The sequence below is a fragment of the Lonchura striata genome, chromosome 19, assembly GCF_050655825.1.
Source record: "Lonchura striata isolate lonStrDom1 chromosome 19, ASM5065582v1, whole genome shotgun sequence".
Lineage (NCBI taxonomy): Eukaryota > Metazoa > Chordata > Aves > Passeriformes > Estrildidae > Lonchura > Lonchura striata.
The window spans coordinates 10,870,067-10,886,935 of NC_140721.1; the positions used below are offsets into that span (position 1 = coordinate 10,870,067).

The 16,869-nt window shown below is 48.4% G+C and overlaps 1 protein-coding gene and 1 pseudogene across 2 annotated transcripts; one reads left to right on the forward strand and one right to left on the reverse strand.

The window, feature by feature from the left end:
- Positions 1–1,199: 1,199 nt before the first annotated feature.
- LOC144247262 (S-adenosyl-L-methionine-dependent tRNA 4-demethylwyosine synthase TYW1-like) lies at positions 1,200–9,227 on the reverse strand (annotated as a pseudogene). Its single transcript, XR_014949438.1, has 9 exons — positions 9,119–9,227; positions 7,263–7,388; positions 6,954–7,102; positions 6,178–6,318; positions 5,537–5,638; positions 4,460–4,654; positions 2,842–3,123; positions 1,634–1,725; positions 1,200–1,387 (listed from the first exon to the last, which is right to left on the reverse strand). The product of XR_014949438.1 is annotated as an S-adenosyl-L-methionine-dependent tRNA 4-demethylwyosine synthase TYW1-like (transcript).
- On the forward strand, positions 9,220–16,503 carry LOC144247245 (ribosome maturation protein SBDS). Its single transcript, XM_077787469.2, has 5 exons — positions 9,220–9,376; positions 10,479–10,608; positions 11,803–12,003; positions 13,414–13,578; positions 14,210–16,503. Exons 1-5 carry the CDS (start codon positions 9,249–9,251, stop codon positions 14,336–14,338), a joined length of 753 nt encoding a protein of 250 aa, XP_077643595.1. The 5' UTR covers positions 9,220–9,248; the 3' UTR covers positions 14,339–16,503.
- The last annotated feature ends 366 nt before the right edge of the window (positions 16,504–16,869 follow it).

Genomic DNA, 16,869 nt, shown 5'->3' on the forward strand with positions numbered 1-16,869 from the left:
CGGGGCAGAGCCCTCTCGCAGCAGCCAGCCTTGCCCCATCACTGGGGCTCCTCTCCTCACAGAGCTGGCTACAAACAGCAGCGTTTGATTTACCTCCTTCCCCTCCCTAAGGGGAGGAACAGAGATCCCGTGCTCCCCTTGCAAGCTCCTGCCCTCCAAGCACACACACTCCTGTGAGCCACAGCCTGGCTTCAGGTAGCCCAGCAGTGCCACCTCAGCTCAGACCACCGATGACATTGCTGTATTTTCACAGAGTCACAGAGCAGCTTGGATTGGCAGGGACCTGAGACCATCTCATTCCACATCACTTCCACAGGCAGGGACACCTCCCACCGTCCCAGGCTGCTCCAAACCCCATCCAGCCTGGCCTTGGGCACTGCCAGGGATCCAGGGGCAGCCACAGCTGCTCAGGGCACCCCATGCCAGGGCCTGATTTTGGGAAACAGCTGTGAAAAGCCCCACAGTGCAGACACACCCAAGGTAGGGAAGGTGTGATTACAGAGAGGTCGGTTTGGTGAGAAGGGCATGGACAGCACCATGCAAAGGTCCCTGAGAGCAAAGGGGGTCAGCAGATGGGCTCAGAGCACATCACAGGCCACCACCCTGACCAACAACTGCTCAGCCAGCAAAGGCTGGGGAGCACAGCAAGGCCCTGCAGCTGTTCCTCTCCCTATTGCTTGGTATGAGCGAGGCGAGTGTGACACATCCCTGTTCAGACTGAGCACAGGAAAGGGACACCAACAGAACCACTGGGAACAGGACCCAGCAAAAGCCTGGGATGGAGCAGGAACTGGGGCTGGGTGACATGCCCAGTGTCTGAAACACAGACTTCACCCCAGGGCAGCAGTATCAAGGAAAGGTGCTCTGGCAGCTGGGTGCTCCTGCTGCATCTGCAGCTCTGCCCCTGTCCTCACACCTGCATTTCAGTGACAACCCACAGGCAGTACAGGAACAGGACTTGTGTTCAGCCACTGCACTGGGAATCTCAAGTGCAGTCAGATCCAGTGATAGCTCTGCAAGTAGATCTTCCTTTAGACTGGAAGTCACAGGTTACCGCTGCAGCATTTGCTTGGTAAGCAAGCCACAGAGTCAGTCTGTGACTACACCAAACACATCTCCAAAGATGTTCTTTTTGGCAACAGGTGTGCTTCAACAGCTCGTATTTTACTCTCCCTTTAACCAAACCCTACAAATTCAAATCCAATCAGTTCCATTTTAATCAATCAAGATGCCCAGTTTACAAGACCTGACCATTCCACACCCCCTCTAACAGCAGTACCTTTGCTTTCTTCATGTAGCCCATGACATTGCCAAGATCTTCAACATCAACTACAGAATCTGTGCCTCCAGCTTCCTCCTCACTACTGGTTTCAAAGAATTCCTCTGCCTATGGGAGAGAGCAGAGAAAAAAACATTAAGCATTTATCTCACTGGTAAATATAAGACTAAGCTAACCAGTGCAATGAGCTTTCCTCATCAGTGAAGACCACTCAAGTAATAGCCTACCAAAACCTGTAGGACAGAAATAGAACCCTGAACCCCTTTAAACCCAAGTGCCTTGCTGATAGCAAGATTTATTCCTCCTGTTCTGCAGCAGCCAGCACTCCCAAACCCAGCCAGAAGAACCACTTACTTTCCTATAAAATTCAACCCAGCAATAACTTCCAACCCACAGTATATGGCTCGAGGGAGGATTAACGTGCCATAGCAGCTCTGGGTCTCGGACTGGAGAGCAATAGAAAGGATTTCTTAGTCCAAATCTGCAATCAATAAACACTCCAGAAAAGAGAAATGATTACAGGCAGACACACACAAAGAAGAAACAGGACTTGCTCAGGTAACACACTCCAGCTGCCTTTGGAAAACCCTGGGATGCAGGCAGAGCAGCTGAGCTTCACCAGGTTGAAGTGGAAGCAGGTTAGTGACTCATAGGGAACTGAAGGGTCCCCTTGGGCTTGGGACATGGCAAAGGCTCTGCTGAGAACCCAGCCTGGTTCCCTGGAGCATATGTCCCAGCTCTCGGGGGTCTGGGGGTCGAGATAACCCCAAGATCATAAAAAGTCTTTTTCTCCCAGCCTGCACAGCCAAAGAAGTTGGAATGAGTAGGGTCGGCTTCTCAAGGTTGTTTATTTTCTCCTATCTCTAACATGCTTTCTCAAGGAGCTGCAGTCTGTCCAGCAGGTCAGTCTGTGACAGACTCCCACACCCTTGGGGTGATGTTACCATTTTATGCTAAAAACTATGTGTACTATGTTTACAATAACGTGCCAATATCTATCATTTATGTTGGACAGTGTGTCTCTACCTTAAACCCACATAAAAGTGTCACCATCACAGCAAGACATGGAGGGCAAGGAGGAGAAGAAGGTCAGGACACGCCCAAATCTCTCTCTCTCGTCCCCTTGAACCCCTTATTTTAAAACCCTAAAATTCTACTTTTTCACCCTGGGTTAATTCAACTACCACACTACTCAAACCCTTGTGGCTTGTAATTCCTCATACAAAGCTGGGCTGAAATCAAAGCCACAGGTGTTTTTGACTTTGTGCCAGGGTCTCAAGCCAGCCAGGGTAGCCAGAGGGATGTCCTGCGTTCCTACACCCAGCCAGGAGCAAGACTCCCTCATCACACAAATGCCATTGAGCCTGGGTCCATCACTAATCCTTTGGTCCTTCTTTCGGATGGCTCATTCTACTTGTTTTTGCCATGGGATCTCAGCTCTCTTCTCCCCCTGCTCCAGAACAAGTCTCAGGCTCCCACAGCAGCCCTCTGGACTGCAGGAAGAAGTGGAGAAGTCAAACAGTGCTCCAAATAAAATAAGGCCTCAAGGATTTTGGCTGTACCTCAGTGTTCTCCTGCTCCGACGTCCCATGTTCATGGTCTGAGCTTTCCTTGCTCTGCTTCCCTGAAGATTTGCACTTCCCCTTCTTGCACTTCCCACTGCAGGGCTTCTTTTCCCCTCTGCAGAGTGCCTGGAGCCGAGTCAGGAATTTGGCTTTCCAGGCCTCAAAGTCAGCCTCAATGCTACCATGCTTGCTCTGGGCCACATTGCTGTCCCCCTCAGCCCGAGTCATGATCCTGCTGGCACTCAGCATCCACAGCCACCTGTCCATCCTCCTTCCAACCTAGGGCAGGAGGAAGGGTTGGAAAGGAAATTAAACCAGGACCAAGTACAAGCAGCCAACCAGAAAAGCAAGGATCAGCCCTGGGAAGAGCCAGTGAGCTGCATGGCACTGCAGGGTAAGGACCTGGGGAGTCCCTCGCAGGTGCTGGCTCAGCACAGACACAGGGCAGCCTAACCAGCACCACACCCCCTCAGACTCCACTGGAAAATCCCTCTGCCATCCATGGGGTGAAGGGATGGGCTCTGGGAACAGACTGCTCTGTGTGGTGCTTGTTGGTCAGAATGGCCACATGTGTGACACACTGCCCCAGCTCTGAACATAACCTGTGACAAGTGATGCCATTTTTCTGTGTGAGGTAAGACCAATGATCAGGCAGAGGTACTGCCACAGTTCACATCAGAGAATAAAAAGCTAAAACCCACATCATAAAAAAGAGCCACGTTTAGAAGGCAGCAGCTTACAGTGCTGTGCCCTCAGGTGACTGCAGAAAGCTTTTGAAGTTGGGAAACGATCTCCGTAAGGATTTACCAAATGTGTTACCACACCTCCCAGTGCCTGTGGGACTCATTTCCCATCTGAAATCCAACTGCTTCAAAGCTGAATTGCCCAGGTGGCCAAGAAGGCAAATGGCACTGGCTTGTACCAGCAATGGTGTGGGAGCAGGACCAGGGAGAGCAGTGACTGTCCCTCTGCAGCAGCACTGCTGAAGCACCTCCAGTGCTGGGGGTACTTTTGGGCCCCTCACCCCAAGAAAAACCTTGAGGGGCTGAAGTGTGTCCAGGGATGGGAACAGAGTTGGGAAGGAGCTGAGACCCAGGAGAGGCTGAGGCAGCTGGGAAGGGGCTCAGCCTGGAGAAAAGGAGGCTCAGGGGGACCTTGTGGCTCTGCACAGCTCCTGACAGGAGGGGACAGCCGGGGGGGTCGGGCTCTGCTCCAGGGAACAGGGACAGGAGGAGAGGGAACAGCCTCAGGCTCGGCCAGGGGAGGCTCAGGGTGGACACCAGCAGGAATTTCACCATGGAAAGGGTGCTCAGGCATTGGAAGGGGCTGCCCCAAGAGGTTTGGAGTCCCCATCCCTGGAAGTGCCAAGGGAAGGGCTGGATATGGCATTCAGCACTCTGGGCTGGGGACAAGGTGGGTTCAGTGATCTTAGAGGCTTTTTCCAATCTCAATGGCTCTGATATTCTGCCCAAGCCCTAAACCCAGTGCCTCACCCAGTCAGCACAACAGCTGCAATTCCCACACAGACCACCAGCCTCATTTGGGTTTGATGCACTTCATGCAGCTGAGGCTCTTGAGGAGCAGAAGGCAAGCAGGGAGCTGGAGGGACACTCACTGTGTTGTAGTGATCCACATACGCCGTGTTCGGGCTGGGGAACTCGGCCTATCTCAGGCCCTGCAGGAAGCTTTTCCCAACACGGAAATCATTGGCTGCCTCTTCCAGCCACTTGCAGAACCAGGCTGCGCTCTCCGGGGGCTGCCCCTCTGTGTAGGTGGCCACCAGGAACACACAGATGTTCCTGCTGCTTGTCTGGTCATACAAACAGGACAGGAGAAAAAAAAAAAAAAATTACTGCATTTTCCAGAACCTTGTTTGAAAGCAAAGAGTCACAACACCCAGACACCTGGGAGAAATCAAAAGATAAGGCTGTCTCCTGCTGGGGTGGGATGGTGCAGGTGACAATCCCAAGGGTGCTGAACAATTTGCACAGTACCTTAAATTAACAGAGAGAGGTCAAGCTGAACAGGGACACAGTGACAGAGCAAAACTGGACGTCCAGCCTCATCAGCAGCTTCCTGACCCAACTCCTTCATCAGGGAAGTACGCCATGGATAAATACTGCAAACTTCTCAATTTCACATTTACAGGTGTGTTAGGGGCAGTATCAAATGCTGGCAATTCATACTGATACCTGAAGGAATTCCCAGCATGTAGTTCCCACCAAAACTTTTTGTTAGGATTAATTAGAACTCTAAAGTAGCAACTATCAATACTGACGGAAGAAAAACCCATTAAGGATTACTCCACATAAATACACCTCACAAGGAGTTTCTATCTTAAAAGCCTCTAAAGGCTGCAGAGGCATTGCCACCTTCCTGCTCTGGTTCTGAAACCTGTCCAGGTGTACAGGGCACCTGGAGTAACCTCTCTCACCCAGCTCATCCCTGAGTTACAGAACTAGCTCATACAGAGTCACTGTCACAACAAAATGTCCAACTAGTGGTTCAAAATTCTCAAAATGTAGGTATTTTCTGCTGAGGACTGATGGGCTACATTTGCATAAGTAGAGAGGCAATTCAACACAAAGCTTGGGGGATTTCCAGAACAATAGGAGACGAATACAAGAAGGAAATAGCTTTGACAACCCCAGGAAAAACTTGTACTTGTTACTGGTGTTTATGCCATACCCACCTCCTCTGCTAAACCATCTTCTGGATCATAGTCTCCCATGTTAATGACTTCCACATGCAAATTAAGGGAAGTAACAGCTTCAGCCAGAACTTTGGCAAATCTCTGAATAAAGAAATATTGGAAGTTATCAATTACTTCAAGCCACACAAGCCCTGCTGTGCTCAGCCACAAGACTTCTCCCAGCACAGGAAGAATAATGACACAGGTGGCCTGGACAACTGGTACTGCAATTCCTCACATTAAAACAAAAATGGAGTACACTGGCTGAGAGTTACAACATTATAATGACTAATCACTTCACAGCTACACATACAAATTACATTTCTTCACAAGAAAGCATCAAACCCAGAATTTCTCTCTACAAAGCCTTGCTATAAAATTAAAATTATAGTGCAAGAGTGAACTTTTAGCTTTATAATCAACCTCTCCTGCACACCTTGCTTAAAGGAAGGAGGAAAATTGTTACTTTTATTTAATTTTTCATTTATCTTGCACATTGGGCAATGATTGTAACAAGCTAATCAATGTGCTGATGAACTCCCAGATCTGTACCCAAGGTAGTGTTTTAAGGCAAGCAACTTTCTCAGATCCCAACAATATTTCAAAGCAATTTCACAGATGCGCAATAAAAGTACAGATACCTTTGCTGTGCCAGTCTGAGAGCCATAGAAGATCTTCACTCCAGCAACATGGACCTCCTGTGCCTGATGGGGGGCACATCCATTTCCCAGTTTGTCTGATGTTCCCTCAGGGGAAGATGGATTCCTATGGGATTTCTCACCCTATGAAACAAGAGCTGTGTCACATGCAATCCCTTCTTCAAGGGCTGTCAAACCAAGAGCATTTAACATTCAAATCACGGGACCACTCTCAGTAACAGACAAAGCATTTTGGTTCCTCTGACACCCAAACAGACCAGGACCTGCTTTCCTGACCTAAGGCACGCTACAAATACCCACTTGTCCGGGTATTGATACAGCTGAACCTCCCAAGTCCTGCAGCAGATCTTTACCCACCTGCAGGAGGAGGTTTTCAACTCCTGAATGGCCTAATTCCCTCCCATCCCCAAAACAGCCCAACCCTGTCATTAGCATCATGAAAACATGAAGGTGCAAACACTGGGCACAAGCAGAGGGGTTTACCTAGAGCAACAGAGCAATCCAGGGGAACACATTCCCCCAGGAACAGTGTGAGGAGTGTCCCGCTGAGCTCTGCCCCAACATCAGAGCAACAAGAGTATTAGTGACCCACAGACACAAATAAGCCAGGCCGAGGATCATAACCAGATAACCAAACTGCATTTGGGATTTGCAACACCCTCAGCAGGCCCACAGCAGGTGCCTTTAACCAGTCACTACTCACTTCCACCTAGGTTTTTGGGGTATTTTCAGAGAGAAGTGCTGACAGGCTCCATTACCTTCCTTTTGGTTCTGGTGGTGGTGAACTGAATGACAATCCAAAGGCTGATCCCAAAAGCAACAGCAGAATAGACGTAAAATCTGTGCAGCCATACGGACACCAGGCAAGTATAGAAGTAGCTCCACATATCCATTGAGACATCTAAATCTAAAATATCACAGATTCCTACAGAGTGAATATGGAATGAGCATACACAAAATAATCACAAAGTACCCACAGCCTCACACCATCAGCTATTGCCCAGGCTTTGCAGAAAACAGCTTCTGGCTAAAGACAAGGCACTAAAATTGAATCAAGAAGCATTCACCTCCTCAGGTGTGTCAGATGAGCTCCAAGCTAGGACTCCATACTGTCAGAGGGAAACTCTGGGTTTTTCCTTATAGGGCAGCACTGTTACAAGGAAAAGCAGAAAATACTTGTGCTGTCCAAGTGCCTGAAAGGAAAAAGATCTTATGAAACATCCAGTGGGTCATACTGGCTTTAGTTTTACACAATCCAAACAAATGCAGTTCTCTGGAATGAGAAAGCTCCAGTGCAAGGGGGAAATCACCCACACAGAAGAACTTTCTGCTGAACACAACCCTTGCTTACACACATTTGATGTCACTCTGATTACAAACAGAGCTTCAAGAGCAGACTGAATAATGGATTCAATTGGAAACACTTTCACAGAATTCTATTATGCAAGTGAAGCTTGATTTGGAACCACTGAGATGTTTTAGGTTGGTTCAGAACATTCAGGGCACAGTAAGCCAGGGTACAGCCAGGAAAGCACCTGCATGATATCTGCGAATATCTGTTTCATATGGAATATTCAGGCACTCCAACAAGGTTGGATTGTGATACTTATTGACTGAGGAACACAGCTGACACCCTTCTACTGTGATCTGCAGCTTGGATCTTGTTTTTGCAGATATCAGTTGAGAGCACAAAATCCAAGTATTCCAAGAGGCTGGAAACTCATACTGGCTGGTACTCAGGTTACCAGACCATAAAGATAAGAAGAGGGCCTTAAGCAGCAACACTAAGACTCACAAAAGTGAAGGATCAAGAGCACTTGCTCAGTGTTCCCAGTCTTACCCAAACCAGCTATAGGGATTCCCTTAACCTCTATATAACTTCCTCAAATGCAACACATGCTACACATATTCAAGAGAATTTTAGCTCCAGAACAGGCACACACACACGTGCTCACTATTATCCCCTACACAACTACACAACCCCCTTATGGTTATCACCCCACAAACACACACCCCAGCCCTTCACCCTCGTGGTTATTCCTCCTTACACGGTTAATGCCCCTCTCTCCCCCAAATACCCCTCACGGTTATCACCCCACCACCCTCACAATCATTAAACACCCCCACCTCAGAGCTACCACTTATGGTTAATAAATCCCCCCACGGTCATTACCCTCACCCTCTCACAGCTATATCCGCTCACAGACGCGGTTATTACATCCCCTCACCGTTATTAGCCATGCACACTTTATCATCCCGCAAACTCGGTTATTAGCCCATAGACACATCATCATCCCACAAACTCGGTTAGTAGCCCACACACGCGGTTATTACCCCACAAACACGGTTATCAACCCATACACACATTATTATCCCACAAACTCGGTTAGTAGCCCACACACGCGGTTATTACCCCACAAACACGGTTATCAACCCATACACACATTATTATCCCACAAACTCGGTTAGTAGCCCACACACGCGGTTATTACCCCACAAACTCGGTTATTAGCCCATAGACACATCATCATCCCACAAACTCGGTTAGTAGCCCACACACGCGGTTATTACCCCACAAACACGGTTATCAACCCATACACACATTATTACCCCACAAACTCGGTTAGTAGCCCACACACGCGGTTATTACCCCACAAACACGGTTATCAACCCATACACACATTATTACCCCACAAACTCGGTTAGTAGCCCACACACGCGGTTATTACCCCACAAACACGGTTATCAACCCATACACACATTATTACCCCACAAACTCGGTTAGTAGCCCACACACGCGGCTATTACCCCACAAACACGGTTACTAGACTCCCCCCTCACGGCTATCACCCCCGGACACAGCTATCGCCCCCAGCCGCGGCTATTCCGTCCCGCCCATCACAGCCCTCTCTCCCTCACGCACACAGCCGCCGCCCCGGCCCCGGCCGGCTCCGAGCCGCTCCCCGCCCGCTCCCTCAGCCGCCGTCGCCGCTCCCGCCCCTTCCGCCCGTGCCGCCGTTCACTGCCGGGCCGGGGGCGGAGCGGCGGCCGCCATGTCCATCTTCACCCCCACCAACCAGATCCGCCTCACCAACGTGGCCGTGGTGCGGGCACGGCGCGCCGGCAAGCGCTTCGAGATCGCCTGTTACCGCAACAAGGTCATGGGCTGGCGCAGCGGAGCGTGAGTGCCCGGGGAGCCCGCGGGGAGGCGGCTGGGGCCCGGCCCGTGTGCGGAGCCGGCGTGAGGGCGTCGTAGCGGGCACCCTGTGCGGGGACTCGGCAGCTGCTGGAGAATGGTTGCAGGAGAGGGGTCGTGGATCAATGGAACAGTTATTCATTGATAGCTCTAAGACGCCAGAATCAGAATCAGGCTGTGTCTGGCCTGGGAACAGAGCTTGGGAAACCGGCTCTGTGTCTAGGCCTGGGAAACTGTACAAGGTCTGTCTAGGCCTGGGAAATAGAACAAGGTCGGAATGAGATAATAAGGATGAGCATATCCTTGGAGATATGCTTGTACAAGAATAGGCTGTGTGACAAGATGTGCCCAGAGAAGATGGGATGTACCATGACGACGTGACTAGAGATGAGAAACTTGGCTTAAGAAACCTGGCTGTAGTTGTAAATGCACGTAGGCTAAACATTACAAAGACCTTTGTAAACTGACCAACGAGAGCTGCTGCTGACTTTACTTGTAGCAAACCCTATATGAACTGACAGGATTTTTGAACAAAAGGAGCTTGCTTATCAATGGTACCGATCGTGCTTGTCTTCCCCACGGCCCACATCGGGCAGTGGAGCCCGTGGGGCGTCGGCAGTGACCGTGCGGGCCCGGCTGTGGGTCTGAGCCCGGGAGCACCGTGCCCGCGCCTGGGCAGCGACATCTCCGTGCTGGAAGGTTCCGGCTGTGCTGGGTCAGCCTGTGCTGAGTCAGGAGCTCCTTCTCCGAGCTGAACGCAGCTGGGCTCCTGGCATTGCTGCTGTGCTGGAGAGGGGCTTTGAGCAAGGTGTGCAGTGCCACGGCAAGGGGCAGTGCTTTCAAACTGACAGAGGGATGGATAGATGGGGCATTGGGAAGGAATTGTTCACTGCGAGGGTAGGCAGGCCCTGGCACAGGTGCCCAGGGATGCTGTGGCTGCCCCTGGATCCTTGGCAGTGCCCAAGGCCAGGATGGATGCGGTTTGGAGCAGCCTGGGACAGTGGAAGGTATCTCTACCCATGGCAGGAGTGGAACTGGCACCATTCTAGGATTATTCTGAGTTTTCTACATTTGTCTTAATCTCTAGGGAGAAAGATCTCGACGAGGTCCTGCAGACACACACAGTGTTTGTCAATGTCTCCAAAGGCCAGGTGGCAAAGAAGGAAGATCTGGTTAAAGCATTTGGGACAGATGACCAGACAGAAATCTGTAAGATGGTAGGTTTCACACACTTTGCTTTATAAAAAATGTGAGATTTAGTCACTCAGTTAGGTGGTTGGTACTGAAGGGTGTTTGTAGAATACTGCTATAGGTGAAAGGGTTGTTTGTTAAGAAATTGATAAAAAGGAGTTGTAGCTCTATTTTGCGGTTTTAAATTTGGCATGTGCGTGTGGCTGGAAGGAATTCTGTCTAACACACACCTTGCATGCATCAATGTGTCTGGACACAGCCAGCACTGAAGAGTTCCTCACATAAGATAAGTTATTAAGAATGCAGGGAAAAGAAGGGGACAAGTTGCTTACTTGGGAGAGCTCCCTTAAGTGTTTAGTAACAGATCTAATTCCTTAGTCCTTACTGGTGGGATATGAACTGTGGACTTGTTCTGGTTGAAAAGATTTCAGTAACTCTCTTGAGCATTGACCTGGAAGCCAGGAAGGACATCCTTCTCCTGGGGTCACCAGGCCCAGTATCAACAGCTGGGCCAGGGAGGGGATTGTCCTGCTCTGCTCTGGGCTGAGGCAGTTTTGGGTGCCACAATATAAGAAAGATCTGAAGCTGTCAGAGTCCAAAGAAAGCTGCAAAGAGGGTGAAGGGCCTGGAGGGATCACGCAAAGAGCAGTTGAGGGCACTTGGTCTGTTCAGCCTGAGAGACTGAGGTCAGACCTCATCAGGGTCGACAGCTCTGATCTCTGCTCTGTGTGACAGGGCCAGGGCCCAGGGAATGGCTGTGCCGGGGCAGGTGTAGGTTGGATTTTAGGGAAAGGTTCTTCCCCCAGAGAGTGCTGGGCGCTGCCCAGGGAATGGGCATGGCCCTGAGGCTGCCAGAGCTCCAGGAGCCTTTGGACACCACTGCCAGGGATGCCCAGGGTGGGATTGTTGGGGTGTCTGTGCAGGGCAAGGACTGGATGATCCCTGGGGGCTCTCTTCCAACTCAATATATTCTGTGAAATCTGTGCTTCTCTCACTGCAGTTTAGGATTTCTGTGGTGAGTTTTTTTGTCTGAAGCCTTTCCAGTGCTGTCTGTTGTAATGGTTCACATTATTAATTTGGTTATTGTTTGCTGCACTTCAAATCTCACTCAACCTTTCAAGCAGCTGTCAAATTTAACAAAATTACTCAAAGCTGTCAAATTTAACTTGTCACTCTTCATATCCACGCTGTTCATTAACCCATTTCTGTGGCTAAAACAGATTTTATCCAAAGGGGAGCTGCAGGTGTCGGACAAGGAGCGGCACACGCAGCTGGAGCAGATGTTCCGAGACATCGCCACCATCGTGGCTGACAAGTGTGTGAACCCCGAGACCAAGCGGCCCTACACGGTGATCCTTATCGAGAGGGCCATGAAGGACATCCACTACTCTGTCAAACCCAACAAGAGCACAAAGCAGCAGGTGAGTTTCCTGCAGTATGCAAGGTGCTGCCATCCAGGGGAATTCCTCAGGTCTCAGCCAAAGAGGGATCAGCAGAGTACCAGGATCTGAGGCCTGCACAGAAATTACTTGTCAGAACTCAAAACGTCCCTCAGACATTTCTGATGTTCCGGATCCAGGTCAGAAGCATTTGAGACCCTGGCAGGCAGCTGGGAACAGCTGTGATTTTGGGTTTGAGCCATGGAATGATTTACCAACCTTGCAGGAAGAACAAGTCACAGAAGTTTAGATATTATAGTAGAAGTAGTCACAAAGTAAAGGGAAGAATTTTTGAGTGCTGTACAGGGGGGGTTTAAGTCCTGTACAGGGGGGTTTCTGTTTTGTACATGGGGGTCAGAAGTTTTAAGATGGAGGGATCTGGGCCTGCCCTGTCCTCCCTCTTTCTCCTTCCTTACCTCCATGTTCTTGGTGACGTTGACACTCACAGATTGGTTTGGAGTAGAAAGGCACCATTTAATATAGGTAATAGGAATTGGGAAAAGCTGCAAACATGTAACACGTAATGTACCATATAAAAGATAGAAAAGCACCATTTAATATAGGTAATAGGAATTGGGGAAAAGCTGCAAACATGTAACACGTAATGTACCATATAAAAGATAGAAAAGCACCATTTAATATAGGTAATAGGAATTGGGGAAAAGCTGCAAACATGTAACACGTAATGTACCATATAAAAGAGAGCAGCAGCCCTGGGCAGGGAGAGAAGAAGCAGTCGGAGTCAGAGAGGATGTCAGGGTGTGTGTGTGCCTCTGCCTGAGCTGTGAGCAAACCACGGCAGCTCCAGGAGAAAATCTTATAAAAAACTTGCAATAAACTACCTTGAGACCGAACAACAGAAGAATATTGAGCCTTTCTTTGGAAGCTCGGGTTGGAGGAGAGACTTTTCCACCATGTGGAACCACCTCCAACCTAGGTGTGAGCTCTGGCAATTACTCAGCTATCTGGCAACTGAGTGCTGGAGAGAAGCAGCTTCTGAAACTCAGGCAATTGGTTTGCTAAGAATTCAGCAAAGGGAGAAAGAAAGGGAAAAAACCAACAGTGGTACACTTAGAACCAAAATAAAAGGTTTATGATTTATGCTAATTGAGGTGGCATATCAGGTTTGCGTCTGAGACATGTGGGTTTGTGGTGTTGTGCAGTATAGCAATTTAATTTTTTTTCAGATAGCTTTTAAGTGTTCAAAGTGATCACAAACAACAGGAAGTCTGCCTTTTCTTGTTCATCTGTCAAAAGAGCATGACAGCAACCTCCCTGCAGCAGAGCAGCTGTGCCCAGCACTGAGAGATAGCTCTGAAGCGGGGGAAAAGGTTTGAGATTTGGATCTGGGTTTTAAGCAGATGTGCAAGTGCTCTTTTTCTTGTCCAACAGGCCCTGGAAGTGATCAGGCAGCTGAAGGAGACCATGCAGATTGAACGTGCTCACATGAGGCTGAGGTTTATCCTGCCAGCAAAGGAAGGCAAGAAGCTGAAAGAGAAGCTCAAGCCACTGATTAAAGTTACTGAGAGTGAAGACTTCCAGGAACACCTGGAAATGGTAAGTAAAAACAGTCCCTGGGGTTCAGGTTTGATTTGAACTACACATGTGTATTTTACTAGGAGATGAATTCATAGAAGTTGTTTAGTGGAAGTTGTTTACATAAACTGAAGGCTTAACAGAGATCCTGAATCAGAGCTGCAGTTGGGAAGTTTTAATTTCACAGAATCCTAGTGGTATAGGCATGGAAGCAGCCTTTGGTATCCAGAGGTTGCTGCTCCAAGCTGACTGCACGGTGCAATTCCTCTTAGCAGAGATGATCCTGCAACACTGATAAATCTCTGTCACATGTGGAATGTTACTGTTACTTATTTGGTGCCTTCTGTCTAGATTTTAAGGGTGGCTAATTATTTTTTTTTTTAAGTTGGTGTGTGGTAAAGCACAATTTGTATTAAAATCTTCATCCAAGTAGATTAGAACGCAGCAATCCCAACTGGCAAAAGCCATGTCCAGCATGGGGAACTGGAAATGTAGAGTTCTGTGGAAAGATTGCTGCCAGAGAGAGCTTGTCAACTCTTCAGTGTCCTCCTCAGTAACTAGCTAGGATTGTTTTAATGAATGTTAGGTGTTGGGAAGGGGCTGATGAAATCCAAACATTCTTGGCTGACTGATGAAATGTGGAACATTCCAGGTGTGCCTTATTGACCCAGGCTGCTTCAGGGAGATCGACGAGCTGATCCGCAGTGAGACAAAAGGGAAAGGATCCCTGGAAGTGCTCAGTCTGAAGGATGTGGAGGAAGGAGATGAAAAGCTTGAATAACAAAATCTTCTGCAGCAGATCTGCTTCAACAACCTCCCCGCAGTGACTGGTGTAGCCACTCTTCTGTTAGGCCTTCATGGTTTTTCCAATCTCTTGCTGCCAAATATTTTCTGACACTAATCCTTTGGGATTTTTCCATGCAGTGTGGGTGGGTTTTTTTTTTTTATCATTTTACACTTTCTTGGTTTACAGATGTCTTTGCCTGAAAGAAGATTTTGTGTCAGAGTTGCACTAATGAGGACTGAGTGAGGGTGTGGTAGGAGGTTACTCTGGCTTTGCTTTAGTTTCAGGATTGCTGTTGAAGAGTGTTTGAGTGATTTGGTGCCAATTGTTTGTACCTTCAAGTTGTCAGTGTTGAGTGGAAGATTGCGCTGAGAAGTGGCTTTGTATGTGAGGAGAGGGACCTGAACAAAAAAAGAAAAAAAGAGAGCTGCATTTTCGCTTCTAAACAGGTGCAGTGTGGATTATGTCTAAAAATCAGTCTCTTGGCAGTGTGAAAACGGACTTAGGCTTCCATAATTGGCTACTTGGTCATTAAAGTATTTCAAAGGACCACTCATAAAGAATTCCTTCACTGGCTGTAGTAGCACTTGCTGACGTAGAGAGATGATGTTCTCCAAATAATTTATTTATAGAATATATTTAGCTACATTAATAAAAACAAATGATCATCTATTTATATATTATAGATACAGAAAGAAATAAGATAATTATTTTTGTTAATAGTAGAGGAGATTTCCCCAGCTGTGGCAATGCTTTTGTAGGCTGAGGGAGTAGCCTGTGCTTGGGAGCTGCTGCTTTCACATGATAAAATTAATCTCAAACAGGCAGTGGTGGCCTCTGGCCATGGAGCCAGACAGGCTTTTGTTGGACAGTAATTCCCAGCAGGAATTGTTTGTGTGTGCCCCTTTGCTTTTTAGTGCAACAGAACAATTCTGGCAGCTGTCCTTTATCCTCTGTCTTTTTTTTTTTTTGCTACTCTCTAATCCATGCATGGAATTACCAGGCAGCTCCTGAGGCATGGGATATAGTTCTTGCTAATTCTGTTAAATCTTGCTGCAGCTGTGTTAAACAAATGATTTGAAGTTGAAAAGGGGAAGAGAGGACAACAACGGGGGAAGGAGATACTAAAAATACAAACCACCAGGCAAAGCAGATATGGTTCAGTGATTAAAAGCTAAATCAGCAGGAATTTGAGGAGCCTTTAATATGACATTCATGTTTCCATGCAGTAGCAGGCAGCAGGTGGGGAGCTGTGGGCCAGCCAGAGAGATCTCTCCCAGGTGGGCGTGGTGTTCTTTGGTTGGTGTTGCCTTCCAGAGCCTCCCCCCTTGTGGGAGAGTTAAACAGAGCTGGGTTTGTGCTGCTGGCCTTTCCTCTGCACCTTAACTCATTGTGAATTCCATCTGGGAGAGTGGGAATCAGCTGGAGGGGGGGAGGTTTGGCATGTGAGGTGGCTGCAGGGCTGTAGCCTCAGTCCACAGCTGCCCCTTGGGAGTGGATTTCTGCAGCAGCCAATTTGTGCACACTCATGCAAGGCCAGGATCAATTCCTTCAGCAGTATTTTGGGAGGTCCTGCCTCTCTAGAGCTTGAATTTTGCTGAGTGCAGGTGAAACAGATTCCTCAACTACTTCATCCATTTTAAAATGCTTTTGTTTGCTCCCAGGGTTTTAAATGCTGCCTAGGCAATGCAGGGGTGTAGTGACTGGATATGCCGTGGACAGGGCTCAGTGTGGACAGCTCTGTGTGCACAGGCAGCTCCCTGTGTCCCACCCTGGGCTGCTGTCTTCATGGGCCCCTCTCTCCAAGCACACTCCCTGAAGATGATCATGTTGATATTTAGCTTGTCACTGGCAATTAGCACTAACATGCAATTCATAAATGTGCAAATGAGATACCGAGCAAGAGCTTCAGAGGATATTGTGTCAGTAATACCTGTTTCACAATTCTTTAATTTCTTGGTTTGCTGTGTCTAACACCTTGAGCATAACAGGATGGCAGCAGATCTGGAGTTCCAGAACCTGAATCTAAGCAGATTCATGAGCTTGGTGCTAGGAAGGCAATTTCTTTATAAAGTCTTTTTCTGTAAATCCAAACATTAAGGAATTTCTCTGGTTGAGGGAGCTTGAGTTTATTTATGGACAAATAAAGATACATGCTGGCATTTCTTGTTATGTTTGTAGTTCAGCAAGAACGTATGGTGAGCATCAGAATAAAGCTCAGGATTTGTCTTTGCCCATTCCAACAAGAGCATAACTCCCTGCACAACCATTTCCTGGCTAATTAACTGAAATTTTTAAATAGGTGGGCATTTAAATAAGCTGGCAGCCTCTGGGAGAGCACTGCTGGTGTGTTTGGGTACACAGGCACATATGTTTGCCCTGAAATTGTCCTGTTCCTGTGGGGCTCAGAATGGTCCCTGACAGCTGCCACAACAATGGAAGACAAAGCTGGAATGCTCTGCCCCCTCCTCCAGTGCCAGAGCTCACCCTGGGTCGGGGGTGGCTCCGTGTGGTGGAAAAGTCTCTCC